The following is a 25,996-nucleotide window of genomic DNA, read 5'->3' on the forward strand; positions in this document are numbered from 1 at the left end:
TCTCAAGCCTAAACACCTTTTTTAGTTTTGTTGCCTTCTTCATCCTCGAAATAATTTGAAAAACATCGACAAAAATTTTTAAAATTTTTCAAATCATTTTAAAGTCATCTTCGTAAAATTTTCAAAATAGTTAAAGTATCTTAAAAGTTTTTCTAAAGATGATATGCGTAAGGTTGGGGTGGGTGGGGGGATGAAGATCTGGTGGGACAGAGGAGGGGTTGGGGTTGGAGAAGACGACGGGAGGGGTGGGTGGTGTTGGAGAGACCACTGGGAGGGTGGGGGGGGGTAGGGGATTAATAGAAGTTGATTTTTTTTTTTTTAAAAAAAAATTATTATTTGAATTAAAAAATGCTCTTTGCAATAAGGGCTTTTTTAAGGACAAATGCCAAATGCTCTTAGGAAGCAGTGCTAATGCATCTCGGTGATCATTTACTCATAGTAAGAGCGCGAAAAATTGAGCGTTTCTTATTACAATCCTTTTTCGTAGCAGAAGTATTTACATGCTTATCTTAATTATTGGTTTAGTTTGTGCATGGCGAAAGGGGGCATTGAAATGGTCTTAGCTCCTGAATATTCAGACAATAAAAAGAAAAACAGAAAAAATAAGATTGAGATAATATCATCATGTTATTCAAAAGTTATTGGTCATTTTTTATTTAAAAGTTATTATTTGAGAATTATTTTTGATATATATATATATTATGTGTCTTTATTTAATTAACCACTTTTTAATAGAGAGAATATATTACACACGACTTTAATGTGTCCAAGTTAAATTTGGTGACAACTTTGGAGTCAACGATGGTTTCCGCCATTCTTCTATGCTTTGTTGAAAGTCTTTCTTGTGAGTATTATAGTCTCAGACGTGTGTCTGCAACACCCACCACCGCGCCACGCCACGCCACCCCGCCTCACCTGGGACCATCCCATTATCTCTCTAAATTGAAGAAAGAGAGAAAGAGAAAGCGCGCGTGCGTGAGAGAGAAAGAGAAAACAATACTAACAACAAAGTCATGATGTGGGAAGCTGGAGAATCGCCAGCATCTTCCTCCGCCGGCGCCGGCGCAGGTGGAAGTGGAGGAGGTGATGGAGTTGGCCTACCGGGAAGTGGTGGTGGTGGGAGGAGGAAACCATCATGGAGAGAAAGAGAGAATAATAGAAGAAGAGAGAGAAGGAGGAGAGCTGTAGCTGCTAAGATTTATACTGGATTAAGAGCTCAAGGAAACTATAATCTTCCTAAACACTGTGATAACAATGAAGTTCTTAAAGCTCTTTGTACTGAAGCTGGTTGGATCGTTGAACCTGATGGTACCACTTATCGCAAGGTTCTTTTATTTTTATTTTCTCTCTCTTCAATTTAGAGTGATTGTTCTGTTTTTGGTGAATCCATTAGTGGGTTTTGCTTTGATTTGCTTAGATCTAAAGGTTTAGCAAATGGGTTTTGTTCTTTTTGGATCTAGATTGTTTTTTCAGTGCAACCATTTTGATGGATTTTAGCATATATAAGCATCAATTTTAAGTTGCTAAGCCTCTGGATTTGCTGAATTCTTTGTTTTGATCTGTTCAGTGTTCCTGTGTATTGATTATTTTGAGAATTTAGAGTGGTCTCTAGTGTAGAATTTTGTAGAAAATGGGAGGGGTTTTAGGGGAAAATGTTTCAACTTTCCAGTTCAATTGTTGTTAATTTGGTAGTGAAAACAGGGTCCTTTTATTTGGAGCTTCTGGGGGTGGAGTTGGATGCTTTCGAGTTTCGCCCTAGGCTATGTTGCTCGGACTCTTCAAAAGAACCGATGGGTGTGTATCGGATCCTCCAAGATTAGTGCATTTTTGGAAGATCCGCTCAGGTAGACATTGGAGAGTCCGAGCAACATAGGGCTTAGGTGTTTTTTTTCTGTAGTGAATGCTTTTCCAGATTCCAAATTTGTTATCTTTTGAGGTTTCTTTTATTAGTTCAATTGCCATGCTATCAACTATCCTACAACTTTTCTCGATGAAACTCAAATTTCATGAGAACTTTTCGTGTAATGTTTTTCTGAGTTATCGATATTAATTGTGTGGTTTGGGGGTTTAGGACTTGAACAATAAGCAATGTTTGAGGTGAAGACATTTGCTGTTAGGTTAATAGGAATCTCCCCATTGAGTTGAGCGTTGGAGTAATTTCCTGTCTTGCCATGCTATCCTGCAAATTTGCTTTCTGAAACTCAAATATCACTAAACTTTTATATTGGTAATCTATCGTAAGTGTGTGGCTCGGTATTAATAACTTAACAATATGCAAGACTTGGGGATCTATTTTAGGTTATTATAATCTCCTAAACCTTGTTAGGTGCATATATTTGATACTGCCTTTCTTTCTACTATGTGATTCAGGGATGCAAGCCAACCCCGATGGAGATTGGAGGCACTTCAGCAAACATCACACCAAGTTCTTCACGGCATCCAAGTCCCCCGTCATCATACTTTGCTAGCCCAATTCCATCTTATCAGCCGAGTCCAACTTCCTCTTCTTTCCCCAGTCCATCCCGTGCTGATGCTAACATGTCATCACACCCATATTCTTTTCTCCATAATGTCATTCCTTCATCCCTTCCTCCATTACGAATATCAAACAGTGCCCCTGTAACGCCACCTCTTTCATCACCAACTAGGCATCCTAAGCAGACATTCAATTTAGAGACTTTGGCCAAAGAATCAATGTTTGCTTTAAACATCCCTTTCTTTGCTGCTTCAGCCCCAGCTAGCCCAACTCGGGGTCAGCGTTTTACTCCTCCCACTATACCTGAGTGTGACGAATCTGACTCATCTACCATTGATTCCGTCCAGTGGATCAACTTTCAAAAGTATGCGACAAACGTTCCACATTCTCCAACATTTAATCTTGTAAAACCTGTGCCTCAGCCACTACGTCCTAATGATATGGTCACAGACAAGGGTAAGAGCATAGACTTTGACTTTGAAAATGTATCGGTCAAGGCATGGGAAGGTGAAAGGATTCACGATGTAGGATTCGATGATCTGGAACTCACTCTTGGAAGTGGCAGTGCTCGCATATGATTGGGATTCTCTGATTTAGTTAGCTGATGAAGGCACTTTGTGTTCCAGTGGATTGTACGAGCTTCGTCTGGTGAGATATTGCACAAACGTAGATCTTGCATAAATTGCTTCATAGGATGGATTGGTTTTTCTCTGTTGCTATTTACCTTATGTATAACATTCTTTTCCCTATTTTCCCCTTATCTGAAAAGAATTTATACAGGTCTTATCACAAGCATTTCGTGTAGATATATGCTTTGTTTATGTCGATAATCATTTTCTTCATTGTGTAGACTAGATGGATCTTCTTTACAAATATGAACTATCCACATTTTTCTATTAGAACTCGATTTTTTTCAATTGAAGTCGATGATGTACCTCTCTGATGTTTTTCGTGCACATCATGTAGACATCAAGCGCATTACATACATTCGAACTGTTTATAATCTATGCCACTCTGTTTCTTTGTTTTGTGTTTCATGCAGGGACTATGCATCTTGTTATCAGATCCCTGAAAAGGGATGAATAGGGCTTTGATAAGAACCAAATGGTTGTGTTTCATTCCAATTTGTGATAACACTGACTAAAAGTGACGACATTCACCAGAAAGTACAAGTAGCAAACACTGAAAATAATATAAGAAAACTTCACTTGAGATGGTTTGGCAATGATCTAAAATGGTGAATCAAGGTGATCAAGTAGAGACCTAAAATCACACACAAGGAGTTGTCTTGAAATACCTACAATATTTTGCAGACTCAGTGAAAGGTAAGATGCAATCAAAAATAATTATGTCAAATTGACTCTTTGTAAACCGAATTTTGTGACACATAAAAAGCAATCAATACCACTCACTATGCCTGTTGTACAGTCTCAGATCTGAAAGATGTAGCCAAATATGGCTGCTTAAAAATTTCCCCCGAAAGTCATTTTTATCATTCTTAAGAAACTTGTTTTCTTTAGAGAAAATATTTTTCAAATTATTTTTAAGTGAAAATATTTCCCCCCATACCAAATACACCCTAAATTTATTATATTTCTAAAATTATGATTGTGCCCGTCATTAATTTACTACTTGTTTTGTGTTATCAGTTTTGCGTGGGATAAATAAATGAAGGATCTGCCTGAGTCCCTTGATAGCGTGTTGTGTTGGTAGATAAGAACCTTAACAACTATGTATAGTAACTGTGAGACTTGCAAATACCTTCATTTTCATCACGTATTATCATGTGTAATTTCACCAAATTTGGACCTTCGCCTTACTTGGTAGCATGTTGCATTCTTACCTCCAGTTTATCGTCTACTTTTGATTCACACATTTTACAAACAAGCTTGATGTAAACATTGTATTGTATATCTCCAGAGCAAGATTAACCAGCTCCAACATTCAAAGCTGTAAGTGAACAATCAGCTATCATAGAATCACCACGATAGGTTGATAGGTCCATACCCTGTCAAACAAGCCATCCAACGGTGATGAAAACTATCCAAACTGGAAGAAACACAAGTAAATCCAACCAAACAAGATTCAGGGCCAACCACAGTAGTACATAATTAATACGTCATGAGAATCACAAAAAAACATAGGCAAATTGAATGCTACATCAGAGGGGATTCAATCGATATATAATAGGCAAAATAACAAATATCAACCAAAAAAAATTAATGAGGCCATCGAAAGAGCTTTTTAGGGTTCAATTCCTCACACTCTAACCACAATTTCCAATCAGAGGGATTTAATCGATATATAATAGGCAAAGTAAGCAATTTGCATCAAAAAATAAATTACAAATTCATCTCAGGGTTCAATTCCCCGCTCTAACCACAATTTCTAATCTTTTTAGTTTTTTTTTTCCTTTTTTATAAAAGTTTAATCTCAAATCCTGCCATCAAAACAAAAGCAGCAGAATAGAGAAAATAGTCAAATGTCCCCATTAACTTATATTCGAATTTTCATCTACACACTTTAACTTTACATTGATGGGTGTATACTAAACCTCTTAATACGGTGGTAATATGTATTTAATGTGGGTTACGTATGATTTGAAACTTTAATAACACATGTAAGTCGATTGTTTAGGGTTAAATTCTAATTGAATTAGGACCTTTTTCTTGACTATTTTTAGGAATTTTAGTGTTAGTAGAAAATTTTTATTTGTTTTTTTGGGCTTTTTCTGGCTATATTCCTTATTGGACAGTTTTTTTGACTATTTTGTAGCCTATTTATTATGTTTATTATAGTCAATATTTAATATTATTAAAATAATATTATAATAATTGAAGAAAAATAGAGAAAAAACGATTTCATCTAAAGAAAAGTATTTTGATGAAGGCCAAAAAGTTTAAACAACATTATTAAGACCTTTGTGCTTTTAATATAGTTTAGATAGATAGATAAGTTTTTTTTGTATACATTCATTACACATTGTATATCGTATCAAAAAATACATATACAAATAAACTATTAAAAAATATAATAGCATTAAAATACATGTAATATTTATTTAAATAATAAAATAGATACTATCTTTGTAACATTGCCAATCACAAAACCCTCAAATTTAATAATAACACAAAACTTTAGTAAAGAACTCCTAAATTTAAAAAGAGCTCAACGTGCTAAAAGTTTCCTAATACAATTCGTCAAAAGTTTCCTACTACAATTTGTCTTGTGTTACAATAATAATAATAAAAAGTGTTCTAAACTTCAAGAAATTGAAAGTGCACGGAATTAATCGCTTAACATTTGATTCCAATTAGCTTAGGATTTATGACGTTAGCATTTATTATCATTAACTTAGGATTTACATTATATGTAATATTTAATATCATTAATATACTGATTTAATAATTGAAGGAAAAGGATGAAAGGATAATTTTGTCTAAAGTGAACTTTTTTAATAAGGGGCAAAAAGTCCAATCAATATTTTAAGGATCTTTATATTTTTAATATAGTACTAGTCAAGTGTATGTGTTTTGCACGTATGTATCGCGTTAATTAATAATAATAATAATAATATATATATATATAAATAAATTATTGTGTGTATGATATTATTAAGTACAAAAAGATAAATATAATATTTATTTAAATAGTAAAATGAACATTACTGCAAGATACAATAATTGGATGCCTTCAAAATTTGCAAAGAAAAACAATTCAGTTAAGTCAAATATATAATCTATGTAGTTATGCATATTTTATGGCATGAAGTAATAATATATTATATATGATTGCTTCTCACCTAATATCTCTTCATAGATGATGTTTTTAGGGTATGTTTCTTTTTGTTATAACTTTTATTGATCTATAATGACAAAAGTTCTTATTGACGACATTGAAGGTTATAGATAGATTTATCTTAAATTTTAAATATTTTAAATAAATTTTCTGACTTCACCACTGTTACGCGACCAAGGACGGAGCCACCCTTGTGCAAGGGGTGTCAAACGACGCCCCTTCGTCAGAAAATTACATTGTATATATAGGTCAAAATTTAGTTTGATGAATATATATATGCAAGTGTTGACACAAGTTGAAATTTTAGTTTATCCCTTGATAACAACATATATATTAAGTCACACGTAATGTTTGCTGATATATTTTGTCATTTTGTCTCCATACCCAACAATCAAGAACTAAGATAATCAACATACTGTCAAACGTGTAGCTAGGAGTCAAATAATTGGTCAAAACAACTACTTTATTGTTAACTATTTGTTAGTGTACAAAGCAAATTTTATTTGAAACTGAAGCATAATTATTGTTATTGTAGTGGTCGGTTTAGTTCATACTCTCTTATTAAAGTCCCTAACAACAAGCCAAAAATTTACTAGAAATTTTTTTCAAACTAAAACACAATTACAATAGAATTCAAATAAAGTAGAAGAAATTGAGAACAAACCCTAACACGGTCCACTACGTCAGGCAGGCTAGACAAACACTAACAATACCGTACCACTCACTATGCCTGTTGTACAAGTCTCAACTGTTGGATTTCACAAGTATTTTTTCCTTCCCTCACCACTGGTAAAACTAACAAAAAGTAGAATGAAAAAACAATAAAAATACGTTTCAATAATATTGAAACTCTTACATCCATAATTACCCAATTCTTTGCATGGAAAACTTTTTCACAAGAGATGCAAATTCCTTGCAACACAAAAAACCACATCACTTCACATGTTGGTTTTAAACATAAACCACATGTAATATAGTAAAACATTAGCTCATGCATTATAGCTGAGACAACAAATGTAGCAACAATTGCTAATATTTTTGATGTATTTTTACCCAAAAAACTCAAATTCTTCAGTGCTTCATTTGTTGGAATATATATTGTTAACCTCAACATTTTCGATGAGTATCGATTCCATCTCCTTCCCCAGAAATCTTGAAAAGATGTAGCCAAATATGGCTGCTTAAAAATTTCCTCCACCTCATACCTTTTAAATATAGTGCTACTACTAATAACACGTGAATTTTCGATGGAAATTTTGAGTGGGAAAATGGAAATGAGTATAAAATCAATAGGATTTTTGCAAAGTGAAAGAGGGCCTTTGTTGAAACAAAGGAGAATGAGTTTGAAAGAAGTAGTCCATGTTAAGAAGAGAGACAAAATGCCTCTAAGGAATGCAAATGAGAAGCACCAAGGGAAAAAATACAAAAGGTAAAAAATTGGTGCAAGTGCAATTATTCTTGGAATTCCTTTTGGAAATTTTGGAACAAAGAAATAAGAAAAGTTTAGTGATAAAACTAGTAAAAAAAATACAAGGAAAGGATTTTCCAAGAATTTGTTGATCATAAGCATGTAATGTTCCATTTCTTGTTTAATTTCCCCTTCTTCTTTTTTTGTTCCTTGATTTGGAGAAATCTACTTGAAGTTATATAGAGTTCAACGTCTAAGGTTTTTAGCATTGAAATATTTGTATATAATTTAGAAAAATATTATAGGAGGGTAGGTGTAGGAAGGTGGGATGGGGGCTACTGGATGGAGTGAAGATGAGGTGTGTTGGAGGGTGGAAAGACACAAATTACAATCAATGTGAAATGTCACTTGTTTTTTCTGTTTCCACTAGAAAATTTATATTTATCTTTTTAAGAAACTTGTTTTTTTAGAGAAAATATTTTTAAAAAATTTTAACCAATCGAATATGAAAAAATTGAAAAAAATATTTTCATCCATACCAAACACATTCTAAATTTATTATATTTCTAAAATTATGATATTCAGACCTATTATTTATTGCAATTTTAGAAAATTTTCAAAGAAATTTAATAGTTATGTCGAACGTATTTTATATATTGTCTGATACTATAAAGGTGGATGCACTCTAATTGTTAGTGTTAGCATACAAATTTTTGATCATTAATATCTTTTATAACAAAAATAAGCTATATTTTTAAAAGGCAGAACTCATCGGTGATTTTCTAAAGTTGGTGTCAACTTTCACTTAAACACCTCAACTAGGCTTTGTTTATTTTAGACACCCCATGTCACGTCCCGCTGTGTCAGTTTGACATTTTTTTCACAATCTTCTGTTGATCCTATGCGCGCGTTGACCAAACGTGTCCATGTGGATTAAAGGTTAGGTCATGCCATTTCATTTTAAAGAGAAAAAATTAAGTATCAAATAAATTAAATGATTTTGACCAATTAAAAAAAAGATTTCCCCTCCCTTCCCTCACCCCCCTCTCCGGTCATCTTCTCCATCAAATTAAACTTCTCACTACAGCACAATCATCTTCTTTTTCATTCACATAGTTATCTTCTCCGGCATATTCCTCCATTTTTATGGTCTTTTTTGCAAAACCCACTTGATTTCATCGTCTTCTTCATCGCACCTTTCTCCCATTTCTTCATTTAATTTGGTGTTTAGATATGTAAAATATGAAATTTGAGAAGTTAATATGTAGATTTTTTTATACTTAATTTTATTCTCCATTTCTTTAAAAAAAAATGAGCTAAGATTGTTGTTCCTACCTTTTTCTTACAATTTCTCTCTCAACTGGTGAGGTCAAATATCTATAATGTATTGTGCTCAACAATTTTAACATTATGTTTTCCCCCCGCAGATAATAGGAAAAGTCTGAAAATTGGAATGAAGCCCAGAAATTCTTGAGAGAGAGAATGTAAGAAGAGTACTGCCTGAAAAATGAGGAGGAAGAAGAGAAAAAATAAAATAAAATAGGCTAAATAAGTCTCACACGCGCCATTAATGAGTGTATCACACTCACTTTACCATATCAGCAAAAAGTGTCAAAATGACACAGCCGGGCGTGACATGAAGTGTCTAAAACGAACAAAGTCTAATTGAAGTGTCTAAGTAAAAGTTAGTGCCAACTTTAGGAGGTCACCGATAGATTCAACCTTTTTAAAATTACGTCTTAAGGAATTTTTAAATGTGGGAGATGTCAGGGCCAGTCTCCTCTTCTCCATGTTTAATAGTACTGTGAGTTAATATTTGCATAACATTTTATTATTTCATTTTTCACTACTATGTTATTGTACATGTTAGCTTTATTTATTTTGTTTATCTTGTTATTCTACTATTGTTATTTTTCTTTCAATTTAATTTTGATTACACTTTTTTTGAGTTGAGGGTTTGTCAGAACACCCTCTCTACCTCCACAAAATTTGTATACATCCTATCTTTTCAAATTCAACTTATAAACCTACACTCGATAATTTTATATTATTGTTACACATAAATATTTTTTTAGATAATGTGATAATATATAAAAAATTACACCGATAATTTATATAACTTATCGACAATATGTTTAATAACCATACCTAACGCAAATCTTTAAAGAACTGACCTAACTTCTATTTTTTTCATTTATTTCAATGATCCACAGGTTTCTTGGAAGTTTTCACAATTACGAATCATTAAACCAGTTAGTTGAGAAGCCAACTAACTTTGGTCAAAATCGTACACTTATGTTAAAGACTAGATGAAATAAAATCCGTGCTGGTACGGACTCAAGCACAATATTAATAAATAAAATTGTATGTACGTTTTATTTTTTAAAGGTTGATTTTTAATTCTTTCCTTTCATATAGGTTGTTTTTTAGAAATGAAAGTCACGTGAAATATAACTTTTGAAATATTATGGTACAAAAATATAAAGTTATTTCTCATAAAATATAATAATTAAAGAGAGATATAAATTAAAGGCGAATATAAAATAGGAGAAAAGTACTAATGACCATGCTACCGTGAATTATTTTTTTGTTATAAAACAATTTATGAAAACATTACCTTTTTTAGTTATTTATAAATTTTATTTTTTGTTATTATAATTTAAATTAGATATATTTAACCTCAATTAATTATAATTTGAGTTAAATACATATAGTCTTCATTTAATTTAATTATATGAATTTTTTTCTTCGACAATATAGTTTCACTATTGGAAATGGTACAAAAATATCTCTTATCCATCTATTGGGCCTAAAATGCCTTTAACATACACCTTCAAGTCTAAAAATGATATTTTCTTTAACGAAAAAAAACATTTTAGGCCCAATAGATGGATAAGAAGTATTTTTGTACCATTTTTAATAGTTTAAGGGCATTTTGGGCCCTTTTTTGTAATTAAAATTCCGTTAAATAAATTTTGATTTATAATTAATTTTAAATAATTAAATTGTAACCAATAGATGGCGGACACTTGTTTAAAAAAATTATTCAAGTTATTTAATTAAAATTCTTTTAAATAAATTTTAATTTATAATTAATTTTAAATAATTAAATTATAACCAATAGATGGCCATCACGTGTTTTAAAAAATTATTTAATTAAAATTTTATTAAATATATTTTGATTTATAATTAATTTTAAATAATTAAATTGTAATCAATAGACGTGTTTAAAAAATTATTCAAATTATTTAATTAAAAAAATTTAAATAAATTTTAATTTTTAAATAATTAAATTGTAACCAATAGATGGAAGCCACGTGTTTAAAAAAATTATTCAAATTAATTAATTAAAATTCTGTTAAATAAATTTTAATTTATAATTAATTTTAAATAATTAAATTGTAATCAATATATGGCCGCCACGTGTTTAAAAAATTATTCAAACTATTCAATTAAAATTCTGTTAAATAAATTTTAATTTATAATTAATTTTAAATAATTAAATTGTAGCAAATAGATGACCTCCACGTGTTTAAAAAAATTATTCAAATTATTTAATTATAATTCTGTTGAAAGGGCCTAAAATGCCTCGAACTATTGGAAATGGTACAAAAATGTCTCTCATCCATCTATTTGGTCTAAAATGCTCATTTCTATTAAAGAAAAGGTCAATTTTGGACCTAAAGATGGATGTCAATGACATTTTAGGCCAATAGATGGATAAAAGTATTTTTTTTTACCTTTTTCAATAGTTCAAGAGCATTTTAGGCCCTTTTCCATTCTAAAAAAAAATTGAATATCTTTTCACACCATTTTTGTTGTATTACATTTTTGAAAAAATCTTTTTTGTTGTATTACATTTTTGAAAAAATCTTTTTAACTTGGAATTGAAACAATTTTTTCTTGATTTACAAAGAGTAAATGAGTAAACGGCAATGTAGAGTCAAGTGTCAAGTATAAAAATTAATTCAATGGGACCCACACATCCAATGCCTACCATTTAATGAGAAGTAGTATTAGTTAAATGACATAATTAACCGCAATTTAATTTTTTAATCCATCAAGCTAACATGTCATACCTCTCTTTTAACTCACACTTTTTTATTTTTTTGATAGAAAAGATAACTTGCATAAATTAACTAAAATAAAAACATTACAGGGAGCAAATGGCCCCAACGGCCCTATTCTAAGAGTACAAAAAGAGGTCACAGGCATTTTAGTGGTCGCGCACTTCCTGAATTCTACGCATAGCGAGAGCTTTAGTGAATCGGACTGCCCTTTTATTCACTACATGCTTCACTAGTTAGACTAACAAATGGTAAGTTACAAAATATTATTTGACAATAAAAAGTGATGCATATTCTATCCGCTTCGACCATCGATTTTGCAAACAGAGGTGGACTGTCAAAAATTGTTAATGTGTGGCCAAAGCTTCGTTGTTTGCTCCATGTTTAGCTAGACTATCCGCCACCTGATTCTGTTCCCTGTAAATGTGAGTGACTACTAGATCACGGAGTTGTCAAAGTGCTGACTTGCAATCAGACAAAATGTTAGCCTATTTTGCGGTAAAAAATGATAGTAATGTGATTACATCTTTTGCATCAATTTTCACTTGAAGTGCAGAGAGGTTCATATGCATAGCTAAACATAGACCATGGAATAGACTCTTTAGTTCAGCTTCGATGGTTATAGTATAGGAGATATGCATACAGTAGTCTAGTATCCAATGACCTTCAGAGTTATGAAAACTCCCTCCTATGCTTCCACTACCTGATGTAGTTGTAAAGGCCCCATCAATATTGAATTTATAATAATTTGGTTTAGGTGGTATCCATTTGAGTTGTAATTGGGTTCTTGGCTCCTTAGGAGTGGACGCCCTAGCTAAATAGTAATATTTCATGGCTTGTTGAGTGCCCATGTACATGAAATTAAGAGTTTTTTATTGTTAAAGAGATTATCTTTTTTTGTTAACCAAATATGCCACAAGAAGTAGGGAATCAGAGTTTCGGCTGGACGAAAGGAATTGGGATGGTTAAGTTGATTTAATAAGACTTGATATACAATGATCGGGCTTGGACGATTATTGGTGACAATGTCTAATCTGGTTTCGAAGGCCAAGTCTGGTCCAAAAGAAGGCGGGATTGGAACATTCAATGGGGCTGTGGTTGATATCTTCTGAGTGTAGACCACAAAAATGGCAGTGAGTTTGGATTGGTATTCCCAAACCATTTAGGTAGACTTTTGTGGGGAGTCTTTGATGGCTGCAAACCCATAAGAAATATTTGATCTTTCGTGCAATAGGTAGCTTCCATAACCAATTAAAATCCCCTTAGTGTGGGAAGTTGCAAGAGAGTTGATCTTGGGCACATTTATGAGCACATGTGCCATGTTTGCCCATATTTGTTAGGCGTTTTAAGAAGATGTTGTAGCTAAATGGTGTGTTTTGAATGAAATATCAATCAAGTATACACTAAGGTATGTTTCAAGTATATGCAGGAGTTTGGAGAAGCACGAGAAATGAAAGAGAAATGCTCTCCGCAGGCGCTATAGTGGCGCCCGGCGCCAGGAACAAAACTTTAGAGGCATTCTGCAGGCGCTGTAGTGGCGCCAGGCACCAAAAGAAAAACTTTAGAGACATATTCTGAGCGCTATAGTGGCGCCCAGTGCCACTGCAGCTCTAAGAACTTTTTATTTGTTTATTGTTCTGAGTCCAACAATAATTGAAGGAGTCTATTTAAATAGAGTGATACATAGTTTTTGTAGAGGAGGAGGACCCATTGTGGATAAAGCCTCAAACTGCAGTATCTGGAAGAGTGGTTAGATGGGGAAAGTAGACATTGTTTATCCTATGGATCAATTCTATTAGAAGTTGAAAAGTTAAATATTAAAAAAACTATTGTTCATGGTTCCTAAGCTGAGAAATAGTAAGGAATTCTTCAATTTTATTTAGTGGTCCAATAAGGTAGGATCTAGGTGATTTATGGTTGTATAGTCATGATATTTCTAGAATTTAATGGTATTTCTAATTCCGACGTTGCATTGAATATTGAGTTTACATAATAGCCAACCCTTGAGAATACCTTTCCAAGTGGGTGTTAGGGATTTAGTAATAGTTCCATTTGATTGAAGGTATTTAGAAAGGAGAAATTGAGCCCAAAAAGAAGAAGGTGTGGTGCATTATTGTTTTGCCAATAAAGCATTATTTTTTTTGTCTAAGCTTTTGAATTTTCAATCCTCCTGCTTACTTATGTTGTGTGACTATATCCTATTTGACTAGATATAGAGCTCTCAACATGGGTCCAACATACTCGTATGTTTGTTTTTTCTGTTTTAATTTATGTGATACGGATGATATTTGAATTCAATTATTTTTTTTGTATATTTTTTTTAGATGTTTTAAGTTGTTAATTATTGTAATTTGTTGTATTTTTTTTATGTATATTTCACATAATATAAGTCCCTTTGTCCCAATTAATGTGATACAAATGAAATTTTGAGAATTAATCAAATTTTTATAATTTTTTTATATTTAAATTATTAATTATTGTGATTTATAGTACATTTTACGTAATTTTTACATAGTATATATTACTTTTTTATCCCAATTTATGTGGTATAGATGAAATTTCAATAGCTAACTAAATATTTGATTTTATTTTTAAATATTTTAAGTTATTAATTATTATAATTGATAATATTTTTTACAACATTTTCTAATTATTTAAAACAATAACACAAAATCTTAAAGAAGATAATATAAAAAGTTACCAAAATACCCTTGACTTACCAGCAGACATGTTGACGAAGACATATCTGCTTGTAGCCTCTTCTAATAAGTAGTAATTTATTTAATATGTTTGAATGATTTATTAAAACTTAGTAAGTTATTTTAGGAAGATTCTATCAACTCAAAATTTTGATTCTGCTTCTACCGTAAAATCAGGGGCGGAGCTACATGAAGGTTAGAAGGTTCACTCAATCCTTTTTCTTAAAAAAATTTACATTATATATATGATTCTAATTTTATGAGTATATGTATAATAATAAACCCCCTTTAAACTAAAGAAAAGCTTAGATTAGTGATTAAGGGGTACAAAATTTGGTGAAGGGACCTAGGTTTGAATCCCATTTGGTGCTTTATTTCCTCCCTTTTTGGGCTTTGAAAAGTCATTATTTTGGGCTTAATGGGATTGAATGAAGAGATTTAAAAGGCGTGAATATCCTATTAATAATATCTATTTATTTGAATTTTCATTTCTTTTCTATTTTTTCCAACTCTATTCTAGATAGATGGAAACTAAGCTAAAATTATTTGATTTATTTATCATTTATTCTTTTAATAAATGACTAATCCAGTAAATTGAACTAAAAAGAAATCGATGATGCTATTTATTTATCTTTTGAATATGCACTACTATCTAATATTAGTAGCTCAATCATTACATATTTTTAAAGAATTTTTGTGATGTTCAAAGTAACATATGATTGAATTGAGATTAATTCATAATTTTAAAAAAAGTTCAATAAAAAAAGTAGAACACCACAAAATAAAATATTTTTTTTAAAGAAAAAACTCAATAGAGATGGGTAAAAGTAGGAAGAAATGCTAAATGCATGATTACAAGGTAAATTAAATTTAACCAGTTAAGGTTATTTTTTCCCTTTTTTTGCCTCACTCCATTTTCATCGTATAAGTTTCACCTGTTTACATATTTTATATTTTGAACCCTTTTTACAGAAATTCTGACTTCAACACTACGTACACTCAGATTTGACTTGAAACGATATCGATCGTTACCTATTAGATTCCACTACTTTGAACTTTTAATTTAACCATTTTGTCCCTTTGTAATCTGTAGCAATCTTTTTTTTTTTTTTTTGGGGGGGGGGGGGGGGGGGGGAGGTTGAGAATGTTTAAATTGGCAGGCAAATAAATAACTTGTCAGATTACAACTTAATTACTCCCTTCGTTTTTTTTAATGGTTCATTTTGGACTTTACAAGTTTTAAAAAAAAAAAATAATTAATATAAGTATTTTATTATAACTTTCATATTAATGTGTTCGGATATGACTCATGTTCCAATCAAAGGTCCATGGCCTAATCTTATTTGTAAAAGGATTAGAATAATTCTCTTAATTTGGTTCCAATTCTATTTGCAAAAAGAATTGGAATTATAATCCTATTTGGAGTTGGTTTTGGCTTTAGGAAAAAGTATCATTCTATAAATAGGATGATTTGAGAGAATTATGTAATTGCTCATTGGTAGTGTCTTTGAGAGACATTAGGCACATAAGAGAGGTTTTTGAGAGAGTTTTCAACAAGTGAAAAGAGAAGAAAAGGATGTTTTCACAGCAGTTTTGTCTCTCCGATCAAACACGTTCAAATTGAGTTTTCCGATTCATTAACCGTTGGATCGGCCTGAAATTTTTACTGAGTGTAGTGTTTTATTTGAACGGTGGAGATCGAATTTGGTGGTCAGAAATATCTCAATTTAGGTCCCGAACAATAGCTCTGTTTTGAGTGATTTTCTTCCTATTACTTTTGTTGGTATAACTATTACTTCTCCTTGCTTGGCAATTGTTGTGTAGTCATTTAGGAGAATATTTGTAACCCTCTTATTGTTATAGTAGAGCAATTCGAATTTCGAAGATCCTGTGGTTATTACCTTCGATTTGAAGGATTTTTTCCACGTTAAATTTGATGTTATTTATTTTCTCTGTTTTCGGGTTTGCTTCCTTCCGTCATAACAAATCGAAGTATATTCTTAAGTTGAAAAATAAGTAATTAATATTAAAGGTAAAATAAAAAATTTAAATATTTTTTTGATATATTAAACTTGACAAGTAAAAGTGAAAATTATTTCAGAATAATATACAAATAAAAATAAACATATATAAACTGAAAAGCAAATAAAAGGATATCATCAAGTGAAAACTACACTATATAGCTGCCCATCGAAATAAATGTCACTAAACATATACTTTTTGTATCTGTATAAATATATAACATACCTTTTTTTTTTTAATACAAAACAATATATATTTAATATTTGATTAGCGAATGTAATTATTTTAGATAACCGGCCGAATATGTAACTTGCCCAAACTTCAACCGGTCTGGTCCAGACAAGTTCATGGTCTGAAAAACCATGGACCTGCCCATGTCCAATTTTTGTCTTCTAGGCCTTTTTTTGATGGGTCAACTCGGTCCGTCCTAGTTTGAAATGTCTTATTTGGACATGCTATTTAACCTATACCATTTTTGACAACATCTTTTTTTTTTAAAAAAAAAAAAGAATAAGCTCATGCTCCACAAAAATAAAATAATTATTAAGAAATACCACTTTACAATTCATATCCCCCAAAATATGAGATTTGCGAGTAAGATACCGTCGCAATATCAATATACTGATATAGTATCATTGAAGTTGTTTCAATTCTTAATGATACCACCACAATATATAGATATACTGTCATGATATCATTGATATGTACTTCAATCCTCCAGCTACATCTCCATAAAAACCATCATATACTGGCATGGTATCATTAAGAATCGCTTCATATAGAACTGAGCTTAATCCTCTGTGATAATCCATCAGTATATGATACTCTATTGGTATCATGTACGGTGAATGCTGACGTCAACATGACATCAACGCATGAATTTAAAAATAATTAAAAAGGGGTACAAGGATAATTAGTTTGGTCAAAGGGGTATATAAAAGAATTATTTAGGAAGGGGTATGGAGTGGTAAATAGTTTGTTTAAAGGGTCCATTTTGTGTAGTTTTTCCTTCGTTTTTTTGGTTTTCCACCCAGTGTTCGGAGCCCATATTGGAACTCCGATAAAATTTGAATCGCGCATTGTAGGGCCCATTCTGGGGGTGAAGCTCGCAACATGATTTCTCCATACCTAGAGCTTGAACCCGAAACATCTGATTAAGGTGGAACAGTCCCACCACTGCACCACAACCATGTTCAAACAAGCATTAGGCTAAGTTTGGCATTACAAAAATGTCTCAAAGTTTAATATGACATCTAGAAATATGTGAATTTCAATCACATGTGCATGAACTTCAAGTTGACATGCTTGGACTTCAAATATATAAAACTTGAACACGGCATGTCTAAACTTGTTCCAAAGTGAATAGACGTAAAAATTTATAATAAGCTATTCTTGTATATAATTAACACGACGTTTGGTTTGCAATCTAAAAATTAGCATAAGTAATACATGTATAAGTTATGAGAGAATTGATGTATTATCTTATGCGAGATAAAAAATGTAATAACTAATACCTGAATAATTATAACCAACTACCAAACCCCACCCCCACGCCCACCCCAAACTTCTTCATTATATGCTAATCAATTTGGAGGTTCATATTGTGATGCATAAACATTTGCCTGGTGATTGGCAGAAGCATTATATACATATGCCTTTTGAATCCACATTCTTTGATTTGTAACTTTAGTTGTTCATCCTTCTATAACTAAGACACTATCAAAAACTAGTCCCACAAGCATCTTGATACAACAACTCACTTCTTCAACTTCTAACTGTTGACAAACTTGCCCAAAATGAAGCAATCAAAATAAGGAAAAACAAAACATATTACATACACTGAAACTATGTCATGTTACAAATACTACCCCTTCCTAAGCATTGACCTTCGTAACATTTCTGTTCAACAGATTCCAAGAAAATGGGGAACTGAAAAATGTCTATTATCTTTTACCTTTCCTTCAGAGAGTTGCTAGACTTTCTTAACTCCCAAGATGGTAAGCAGCCTTTCAAGGGTGATTGTAGAAATAACGAAGATGTCGATAACTGCCTTTGTCTTGTTGAGATTGAAGAAAGACAGCTAAAAGCACTTCTTAGCCGCCTTCTCTCAGTAACATATTCTGGGCCATTAGGGTCATGTTCCACCGCAGCAACTTTCAGAGCCTCGGGTAGCATGAAGTTGAATGATGAACCTACATGAACGCAAAAAAGAAAAAATGAAGCATATCATATGAAATCCTTAATGAGCTCGAAAAACATGAGATAACCAGATAAAAATTTTCCTTTTCAAATTTAAGTTATATTCCCGGTGTAAGAACTTTTACGTGGTGAAGGGGGTGTGATGGGGGGTCAGGAAGAAGACAATCAACATGGAATGCCATTTATGGAACTTGTTTTCCCTATTCTCACTACGGAAGTCATTTTTCTGAATTTTAAGAAACTTGTTTTCCTAAAGAAAATGTTTTCCAAAATATTGACCAACCAAACATAGAAAAAATGGAAAATATTCTCCTCCATACCAAACACACTTGGATTGTCATTATGAAGCACATTATTATGAGTTTAGTTCTCCGAGACCAAGTCCATAAATAAATCTAGGTCCAGATGCTTGTAGGCACTGTTAGTTATAGTTATTGCTAATTAAAGAGAGGTTGAATGACAAAGGATTACCTAATTTTGCAAGTCGGTTTACCCACTTTGGAATCTTTTTTCCAGTGAGCTTGTGGCATATATCGTTGCAAAAATGGTTGCAGTTCTTCATAATCAAGTGATATGTGTCACCATTATATCTAGCAGCTTGACGTTCCATAAACTCTCTAACCTGACAAGGATCCAACTTTGTAACCCCAATGAATATTGACTTCCTAAACTTGAACCCTGGGCATTGTCGTGGTTCAACTTCAAAGACGCCACTGCTTGGATGGTCATGAGCTCCAAATGCATATTCTACACCATGAACTGTAAAGTATAGATCAGATTAACTGAACGTACAAAAATATAAGGCGCCAAATATAACTAATTCATGCAGCAGATCCACTAATAGTTCTAATTTTTCATGTCAAGTTTCACATCGGCTCATAAAACTACTAAGACGCAATGGTCAATGGTTAACACTTCTTTGGGATTCTTCTATTGAAATTTGTAAATATCCCACGTAAGGCTTTCTCCAGGGGATTAAAACCAATAAAGGAGTCAAAAAAATAGATGCACAAAAGACTTTGTTACTATCTTCTAAAATGAACGAATTTGGAATAAGAAAAAAGGGGGAAATTAATATCTCTTACACACTCCATAACTTTCCGATCCCACAAATTCAAAATCATTGTCTACATGTTGGAGGTAAGAAATTATTTTTCACTCAGGAGTCATCAAAAACTTCTGTTTTGTGGCAAAACTATAATACCGATACAATCTCCTATCATGAAACACAAGAAAGAAACTGACATGACTATGCAAATCAAACAAGAAACATGCATTTAGACTTGTTAAGTTATTTAACGACAATAAGATAGTTTCTGATAAGTCCATGATTTTGGTTCAGAGGAATCTCTCTTGCCAGCAAAAGAATCCAGTCCTTGAAGTCTATATCTCGACCCAATACAACTTTAGGAGAATATTGACAATTCTTTGAACTAGGCTCAAAGAACTTGGAGAAAATAAAAAGGTTACAACATTTTGGGAAAATTAACTTATCCGCAGGTAAAAGGCATAGCAGCAACACCGTGGGAAATTTCAGTAAGCACTTTTAGATATATTGACAGGTACTAGAATGCGTAATGACTCCCGAGTCGCTACATCTTATGTTTAAGACCAAAGAACAGAGAGCAAACTTGAGTTATGTTCCACTAACTTCCCACTTTAAGCTAGACTACCAATACTAATTAAATGCATCTATCTGTTCTTGAATGAAATAAACCACATTTACAGGTTATATATCCATGATACCAAGTTTCATTTCTGAATCTGAACACAAGAATTTAGCTAATTAGCTAAAACACAAGTCAAGATAGACAAACTAATTCATCTGGTGAGGAAACATACTGCAGTATATCTGATCAAACAGAACTAGGAAAAGCAAGGCCAAACCCCCAAAAGAACTGTATCTCCAAAAATAGGAGCAACATATCGACAAGAAAGAATTAAAATCGCATGGGTTCATTGACGCACAAATAGCAGTGAATAACAAAAAAAGAAGATTGAAAATCTAACAAGACTGTACCTTCCACGCCAGAGTGAAAAATACCAAGGCCAGCCCAATATACATAACCGTTCATAGGAGTCAAGTCATACACATTGAGATAAACGGGTGTGTCACCAGGACCATATCGATCTGACTTTGATTTGGGGAGCAAACAAAAATGTGATGCTGATTTGGTCTTCAAATTGAGAGACGAAATTGATTTCCATCCTTTCTTTGGTTTTGAGGTCATTTTCCTTTCACTATTGAAATTAAGGTTCACTCAAGGCCCACCGGCCTCTTGCTCTCTGCATGAACCAAGAAGCATAAGGAATCTTCAGGAACTTTAAGAATCCAGAAAACCGAAGAAAATTTATTAAAAAAATCAAAAATCAGAATAAGATAAAGAACGAACAGGGAAAGAGAAAATGAGAAAGTGAAACCAAAGAAAGATCAATAGTCATGTCTGTTTGATCACAATATTTCAATATGGTCGTATGCTGAATGTGAAAATAGTGCACTAGATAAGGTTAAGCATGTGAAATACTATTGGTAACAAGCTTTACAACACATGTTCTTTATCTCCGCAACTTTAGATCATATCATTTGCTTCCTTATTGAAGCATTAAACATCATTTATCACTAAAACAAGCTGAATCATTACTTTTGCCATCTCATAAAACTCATACTGGTTGACCTCCGGAATACTAGCTTCCTTCAGATTTCACAAGTGAGTTATAGTTCTCATTAAACAACATAGCATGATCAGTTTATTGTACTAAGCTACATCACGTGCCTTAGCACTGATCCATGAAACAAAACTTTAAACTATTCCGGTAAAGTTTTGGCCTTACGCTGATATTGCTGCCCTGGAATTTCTTTCCTGATCTAAACAACTTTGAGTACAACGTAATGAGACTTGAGAAGAAGCATAATCATCACCAAAAACTAATAGAGCACGTGTTGTTGATTACCACTATAACTGAATAAGGCTTACAAGAGATTTAAGGATACATTCTATAAGAAGATAGAGAACCAAAGAGATGATGTATCTAAACTATAAACCTGCTTGCTCAATGTCATTTTACTCCCATCCCTCCCAAAAAAAACTTTGATGAACATGAGATCATCAGCCGCATTATATGCCTTGCCTCCCAAACGACGTTCTCTATCCAACTTCAGACTAGATCATCAACACCATCACATGCCAGATAGCACAGAGCACTTGCCGTACAAAGCACAGAGCACTTGCTGTACAACAGCACTTTTGACTTGCTGAGAACAAGTATTATGCAATAGAGGAACTCTATTTCCTTTTTGCAGTAAGGTATAAAATTGTTCTTTCGATTACAGCGTATTTCACTTATCAAGTTAGCTGGTCTGTGAAACACCACTTGACCCTTTGAGAATATAGAGTAATCTGCTTGTGCAGCTTTCCTGGTGAAATAGCCCCTACTCTAACTTCTTAACCTTGAAATGCTCAATAATAGATTAAGTGCTCGACGGAAGGGGTAAATGTCGGTAATCAACGGAAAGGAAATTTCCTAGAAAGAATATTAAGAATTAATCTTCAGAAGGGAGAAAGAGGATGAGAGGGACAACAAGAATAGAAATAGGATACCCGTCTCTTTCAACTTCAAAGAGAAGTCCACTATAATTATGAGTGGGGAGCCACTAATGTGTACTATCATCGGTAGCGAGCATCCAGTAATGACTTTTTCTTTAATCTACTTTTAGTTTAAAAAAAGTCAAAGTTCAATTTCAAGGGAGAAATACGATAACTATTCATCAGCCAATCTAATAGTTAAATTTGCTAATTCAGAAACATATATGCACAATCTAACTATCTCGCAGCTACAATTGCGAAGAGATCTGCATAAGAAAACACTTCTTGTTCGGGGTTTACCCTGTGCGCACCTAAAAAGTAGCAGCTGCGGGTTCATTTATTATAACTGCTGTCACTTGAACATATAAATTTTTCAGATAAACTATTACTACCTTGAAACATAAAGTCAAATTCAACTTAGTTGAGAAAAGTAAACTAAGTTGACTCTTCTTCAGCTCTAACAATCTGGCTAATGGTTCCAATAGAAAATCTGGGAAGTTCCTAATTGATTATTCCTCATAAATGTACATGCTATACGCTTAGGATATATGTAACCTTTATAAGAAACTTTTTGCTCGCATCCTTTCGTAGAAGCGAACAAATCCTGGTTCAAAAGATGAATACTAATTGCAGAAACCAAACAAAATAGCCAAAAATAGATGTCAAATGGAAAATGGGAAAAAGAAAACAAATGGTCGGTCGGAAAGGACTTCAAAAGACTAAATTGACCAGAGTGTTTGTACCAATTAAACTGAAAATATAGTAAATAACAACATCCCTTACCTACTTACAACAACAACAACAACATACCCAGTAAAATCCCACTAAGTGGGGCTAGGGAGGGTAAATTATACGACTTTACCACTACCTCAAAAAGGTAGAGAGACTATTTTCGAAAGACCCTCGGCTTAAGTGCCTCAAACCCAAGTAAAAAAGACGGAGAATCCCTTAGCTACTTATTTCCAAAATATTAAAAAAGGTAATAACATCTTACCTCGGGGTGGAGGGTTTCGAAGTCCAAGTCAAAAGCAACGAAAGTAAACAGACTGAATCAAATGGCAATCATTATGCACTAGTCAACATCCATAGAAACACATAATTCTGTTTTGCTCCAAGATGTGGCAGGCAGAATCAATTAGGACTACTTCAACATCTATATAAACACACATAATTCTATTAATCTGGGATGACTACTAATTCAACAAAACCAACTACTACCTCTCTAACCTAATTCTCTAACTCTACTGGTCAAATTCAAAGGTTTTGAACAAAAATTCATTCTTTCAAATTTTTCATCCAAACCCCATGTCTTAAAATGGTTTTTTCTCCCCCCCCCCCCCCCCCCACACACACACACAAATAAGGAAACCACTAAAAAAACTCATTAAAACACAAATTTACATATTTATGGAAACCCAATGAAAGAAAAAGGAAACAGAAGCAATTAGGATAAATTAGCAAATCCAAACTTGTAAATATACCAATTATACATCAGATCTTGCAGCTAAATTGAAACTTACAAGCAATTCTTGAAAAAGCACAAGCTTTAGCCAACAATTAGGTGAAAAAGATCCAATCTTTACACTTTTCAAGAAACACCAAGAAAAATTCAAGAAGAAGAAAGACTTACATATTGCCATTAGAAAAAAGATTGCAAAGACAGCAGCTTTTTAGCTTTCTCTGAGCATGTATACAAAAACAATTCTTCTGTGAAAACAGGAGAAAGGCAGATCACCCTGGAAATGGGGCTAATTGTGTCTGTCCAAGTAGTATCAACACATGCAAGTGATAAAAAAAACAAAAACATAAACCCCAGTAAATTAAACTTCAAGAAAATGTTGTTTGAGCAACAAGTGTTAGGATAATTTTGCTCACAAGTAAAAAAAAAAATTGAAGAGACCCCAGATTTCAGAAGCTTAAGCAGAAACTGACAGAAGGGAAGGGGCGCGCACACACCCCCACAGAGTCTCTCTCTCTCCCTCTGCCTCACTTTTTTTTTCTTCTGTTTTTCCTAAAATGAGTTTTGATTAATGGGAAAGAAAAAACATTTTTTAAGGATTTTTTTCTGGGTGTTTGAAACCTTTGGATATAAAACATGATAATTCATTCCTCTGGTCTATTTTATGTGGTGGACTGTCAAATTATATATGAATATTGTGAAATTTGAAAAAAAAAATTGAAGTAGAAAATGATATTTATTAGAATTTATGATTATGTTTGATGATGAATATAAAATAATTTATAATTTTTGTGATGTGAGTGAAAATAGTAAATAATTATTTTGGTGTTTTTCAAATTTAGAAAAACAATTCTATATCGAAATTTTTCAAAATTATATAAAAACATAATTTTCAGAATTCAACTCTAAAAAGAAGTAAAACATATTCATGGTCAAACGACTACATAAAGTCTTCAAATATTTAAAATAGTTTGAGAAAATATTATGAATTACATGGTTAATAAATTGTGGTTAAGTTTTTTTTTTTTTTTTTTGAGCTCTTCATCTTACCTGAATAAAAGATGGGTAGTAGTTCAAAAATACTTTTTAAAATGGTCTGTTACCCAATTTGTGTGTGCCTAAATGCCTATTTCAAAGATGAGAGGGCATATACTCAATTGGGTCATTTCTGCCCAACTTTATTTATTCTATGTATTTATAAGTAAAAATTACTTAATTGAGTGTTTTTTAAAAATTAATTACTGATTATAGCGATATTTTTTATTTATTATAATTTATAGCAATATTATGATAAATCTACACTTATATTAAAAGTAAATTATGCATACAATATAAATATATTATAAGTGTTTTAAAATATATATTATATTTGTGTAGTAAGAAATTGACATAATGTATTATAAATCTATTAAAGTATGTGATAAATGTATTATTTATCTATAAAACTTGTATTATATATGTTTTATAAATAGTTCTCTGCAATATGTATTAAAACTGTATTATAAATGTATTATAAGTGTTCAGTAATTATTTTTTTTATTGCTATAGATGATAAATATTTTCTTAATATTGTATATTTACGTAAGTTTCCTTTTTTATTATTTGGTAGATCTAAATTCATAACTTTATGTTGAATTTGAAGCTTCTTGTTTCTCTTTAGTCTCATACTAGACAAAAAAATAATTAGTGATCTCAATAGATGGATTTTGAGTTAGTTAAAATCAAAATTCGTTTCTTTTACTACATGATATCAATGTCTATCTCAATTATTATTTATCAATTATTATTGTGCGCTCCCATATTTAATTTTTCATGCTCCAAATGTCGTGTCTTGAGTATGAAGTGGGGTGTTGCGCTATTAAGTTGATAGTTATGTCCAAAATTGTATATCATTGTTGTGGTGTGAACAGGTGTTTTACTATTTAAACGAAGGAAAGTACATGAATCAATCAAAGGCCTCTTTAATACATTAAGATAAGATGTTCACATAGATTTTAATTTTTTTCACTCCAAAGCATATTTGTTCCCTATATCTCATCCATTCTATGGCTGTGAAGACCTTTAAGCATGGTTCAAATGACCGTTCAATTAGAATAAAGGTATATTAACACATGGTGTTCAATTCACAATTACGATATTTGGTTATTGTGTATAAAATTTAGCACACCAAGTACGATATTTGGTTATTAATTTATAATTTCACATTTAACTGAAATACAATTAAGCTTTGAGTAAATTTATTTATTATATTATGCAAGGTAAAAGATAAAGCAATTGATACATA

General features: G+C 32.1%; 3 protein-coding genes across 5 annotated transcripts; 1 reads left to right on the plus strand and 2 right to left on the minus strand.

Moving 5' to 3' along the window:
- Nucleotides 1-798: 798 nt before the first annotated feature.
- LOC129881054 (protein BRASSINAZOLE-RESISTANT 1-like) lies at nt 799-4,321 on the plus strand. Of its 3 annotated transcripts, XR_008765516.1 has the most exons (4): nt 799-1,325; nt 2,371-3,124; nt 3,519-3,801; nt 4,126-4,321. XR_008765516.1 is itself a non-coding variant. In XM_055955388.1 (2 exons), exons 1-2 carry the CDS (start codon nt 1,014-1,016, stop codon nt 3,052-3,054), a joined length of 996 nt encoding a protein of 331 aa, XP_055811363.1. In that variant the 5' UTR covers nt 799-1,013; the 3' UTR covers nt 3,055-3,268. The 3 variants fall into 3 exon arrangements, 1 of the variants encoding a protein (XP_055811363.1); XR_008765514.1 differs by lacking the exon at nt 4,126-4,321 and having other exon boundaries at nt 3,519-3,909; XM_055955388.1 differs by lacking the exons at nt 3,519-3,801; nt 4,126-4,321 and having other exon boundaries at nt 2,371-3,268.
- A 2,541-nt stretch (nt 4,322-6,862) lies between these two features.
- LOC129890036 (acyl-CoA--sterol O-acyltransferase 1-like) lies at nt 6,863-7,899 on the minus strand. Its single transcript, XM_055965540.1, has one exon. The coding sequence runs from the start codon at nt 7,854-7,856 to the stop codon at nt 6,999-7,001; it is 858 nt and encodes a 285-aa protein (XP_055821515.1). The 5' UTR covers nt 7,857-7,899; the 3' UTR covers nt 6,863-6,998.
- Nucleotides 7,900-18,071: 10,172 nt separating this feature from the next.
- Nucleotides 18,072-24,343, minus strand: LOC129881069 (deSI-like protein At4g17486). The gene is made up of 4 exons (XM_055955404.1): nt 23,884-24,343; nt 20,690-20,955; nt 19,141-19,428; nt 18,072-18,662 (listed from the first exon to the last, which is right to left on the minus strand). Exons 2-4 carry the CDS (start codon nt 20,898-20,900, stop codon nt 18,421-18,423), a joined length of 741 nt encoding a protein of 246 aa, XP_055811379.1. The 5' UTR covers nt 20,901-20,955; nt 23,884-24,343; the 3' UTR covers nt 18,072-18,420.
- Nucleotides 24,344-25,996: the final 1,653 nt, after the last annotated feature.

The sequence above is a fragment of the Solanum dulcamara genome, chromosome 1 (genome assembly GCF_947179165.1).
Source record: "Solanum dulcamara chromosome 1, daSolDulc1.2, whole genome shotgun sequence".
NCBI classification, from domain to species: Eukaryota; Viridiplantae; Streptophyta; class Magnoliopsida; order Solanales; family Solanaceae; genus Solanum; species Solanum dulcamara.

What these genes read in the sequence shown, in the direction of transcription:
- LOC129881054 (XM_055955388.1), top strand. Translation starts at nt 1,014, where the DNA reads ATGATGTGGGAAGCTGGAGAATCGCCAGCATCTTCCTCCGCCGGCGCC. An exon ending in ATGGTACCACTTATCGCAAG is followed by an intron (nt 1,326 to 2,370) that starts GTTCTTTTATTT and finishes TATGTGATTCAG; the next exon opens with GGATGCAAGCCAACCCCGAT.
- LOC129890036 (XM_055965540.1), bottom strand. Translation starts at nt 7,856, where the DNA reads ATGGAACATTACATGCTTATGATCAACAAATTCTTGGAAAATCCTTTC.
- LOC129881069 (XM_055955404.1), bottom strand. Translation starts at nt 20,900, where the DNA reads ATGACCTCAAAACCAAAGAAAGGATGGAAATCAATTTCGTCTCTCAAT. An exon ending in TTTTCACTCTGGCGTGGAAG is followed by an intron (nt 19,429 to 20,689) that starts GTACAGTCTTGT and finishes TATACTTTACAG; the next exon opens with TTCATGGTGTAGAATATGCA. An exon ending in AAACCGACTTGCAAAATTAG is followed by an intron (nt 18,663 to 19,140) that starts GTAATCCTTTGT and finishes GCGTTCATGTAG; the next exon opens with GTTCATCATTCAACTTCATG.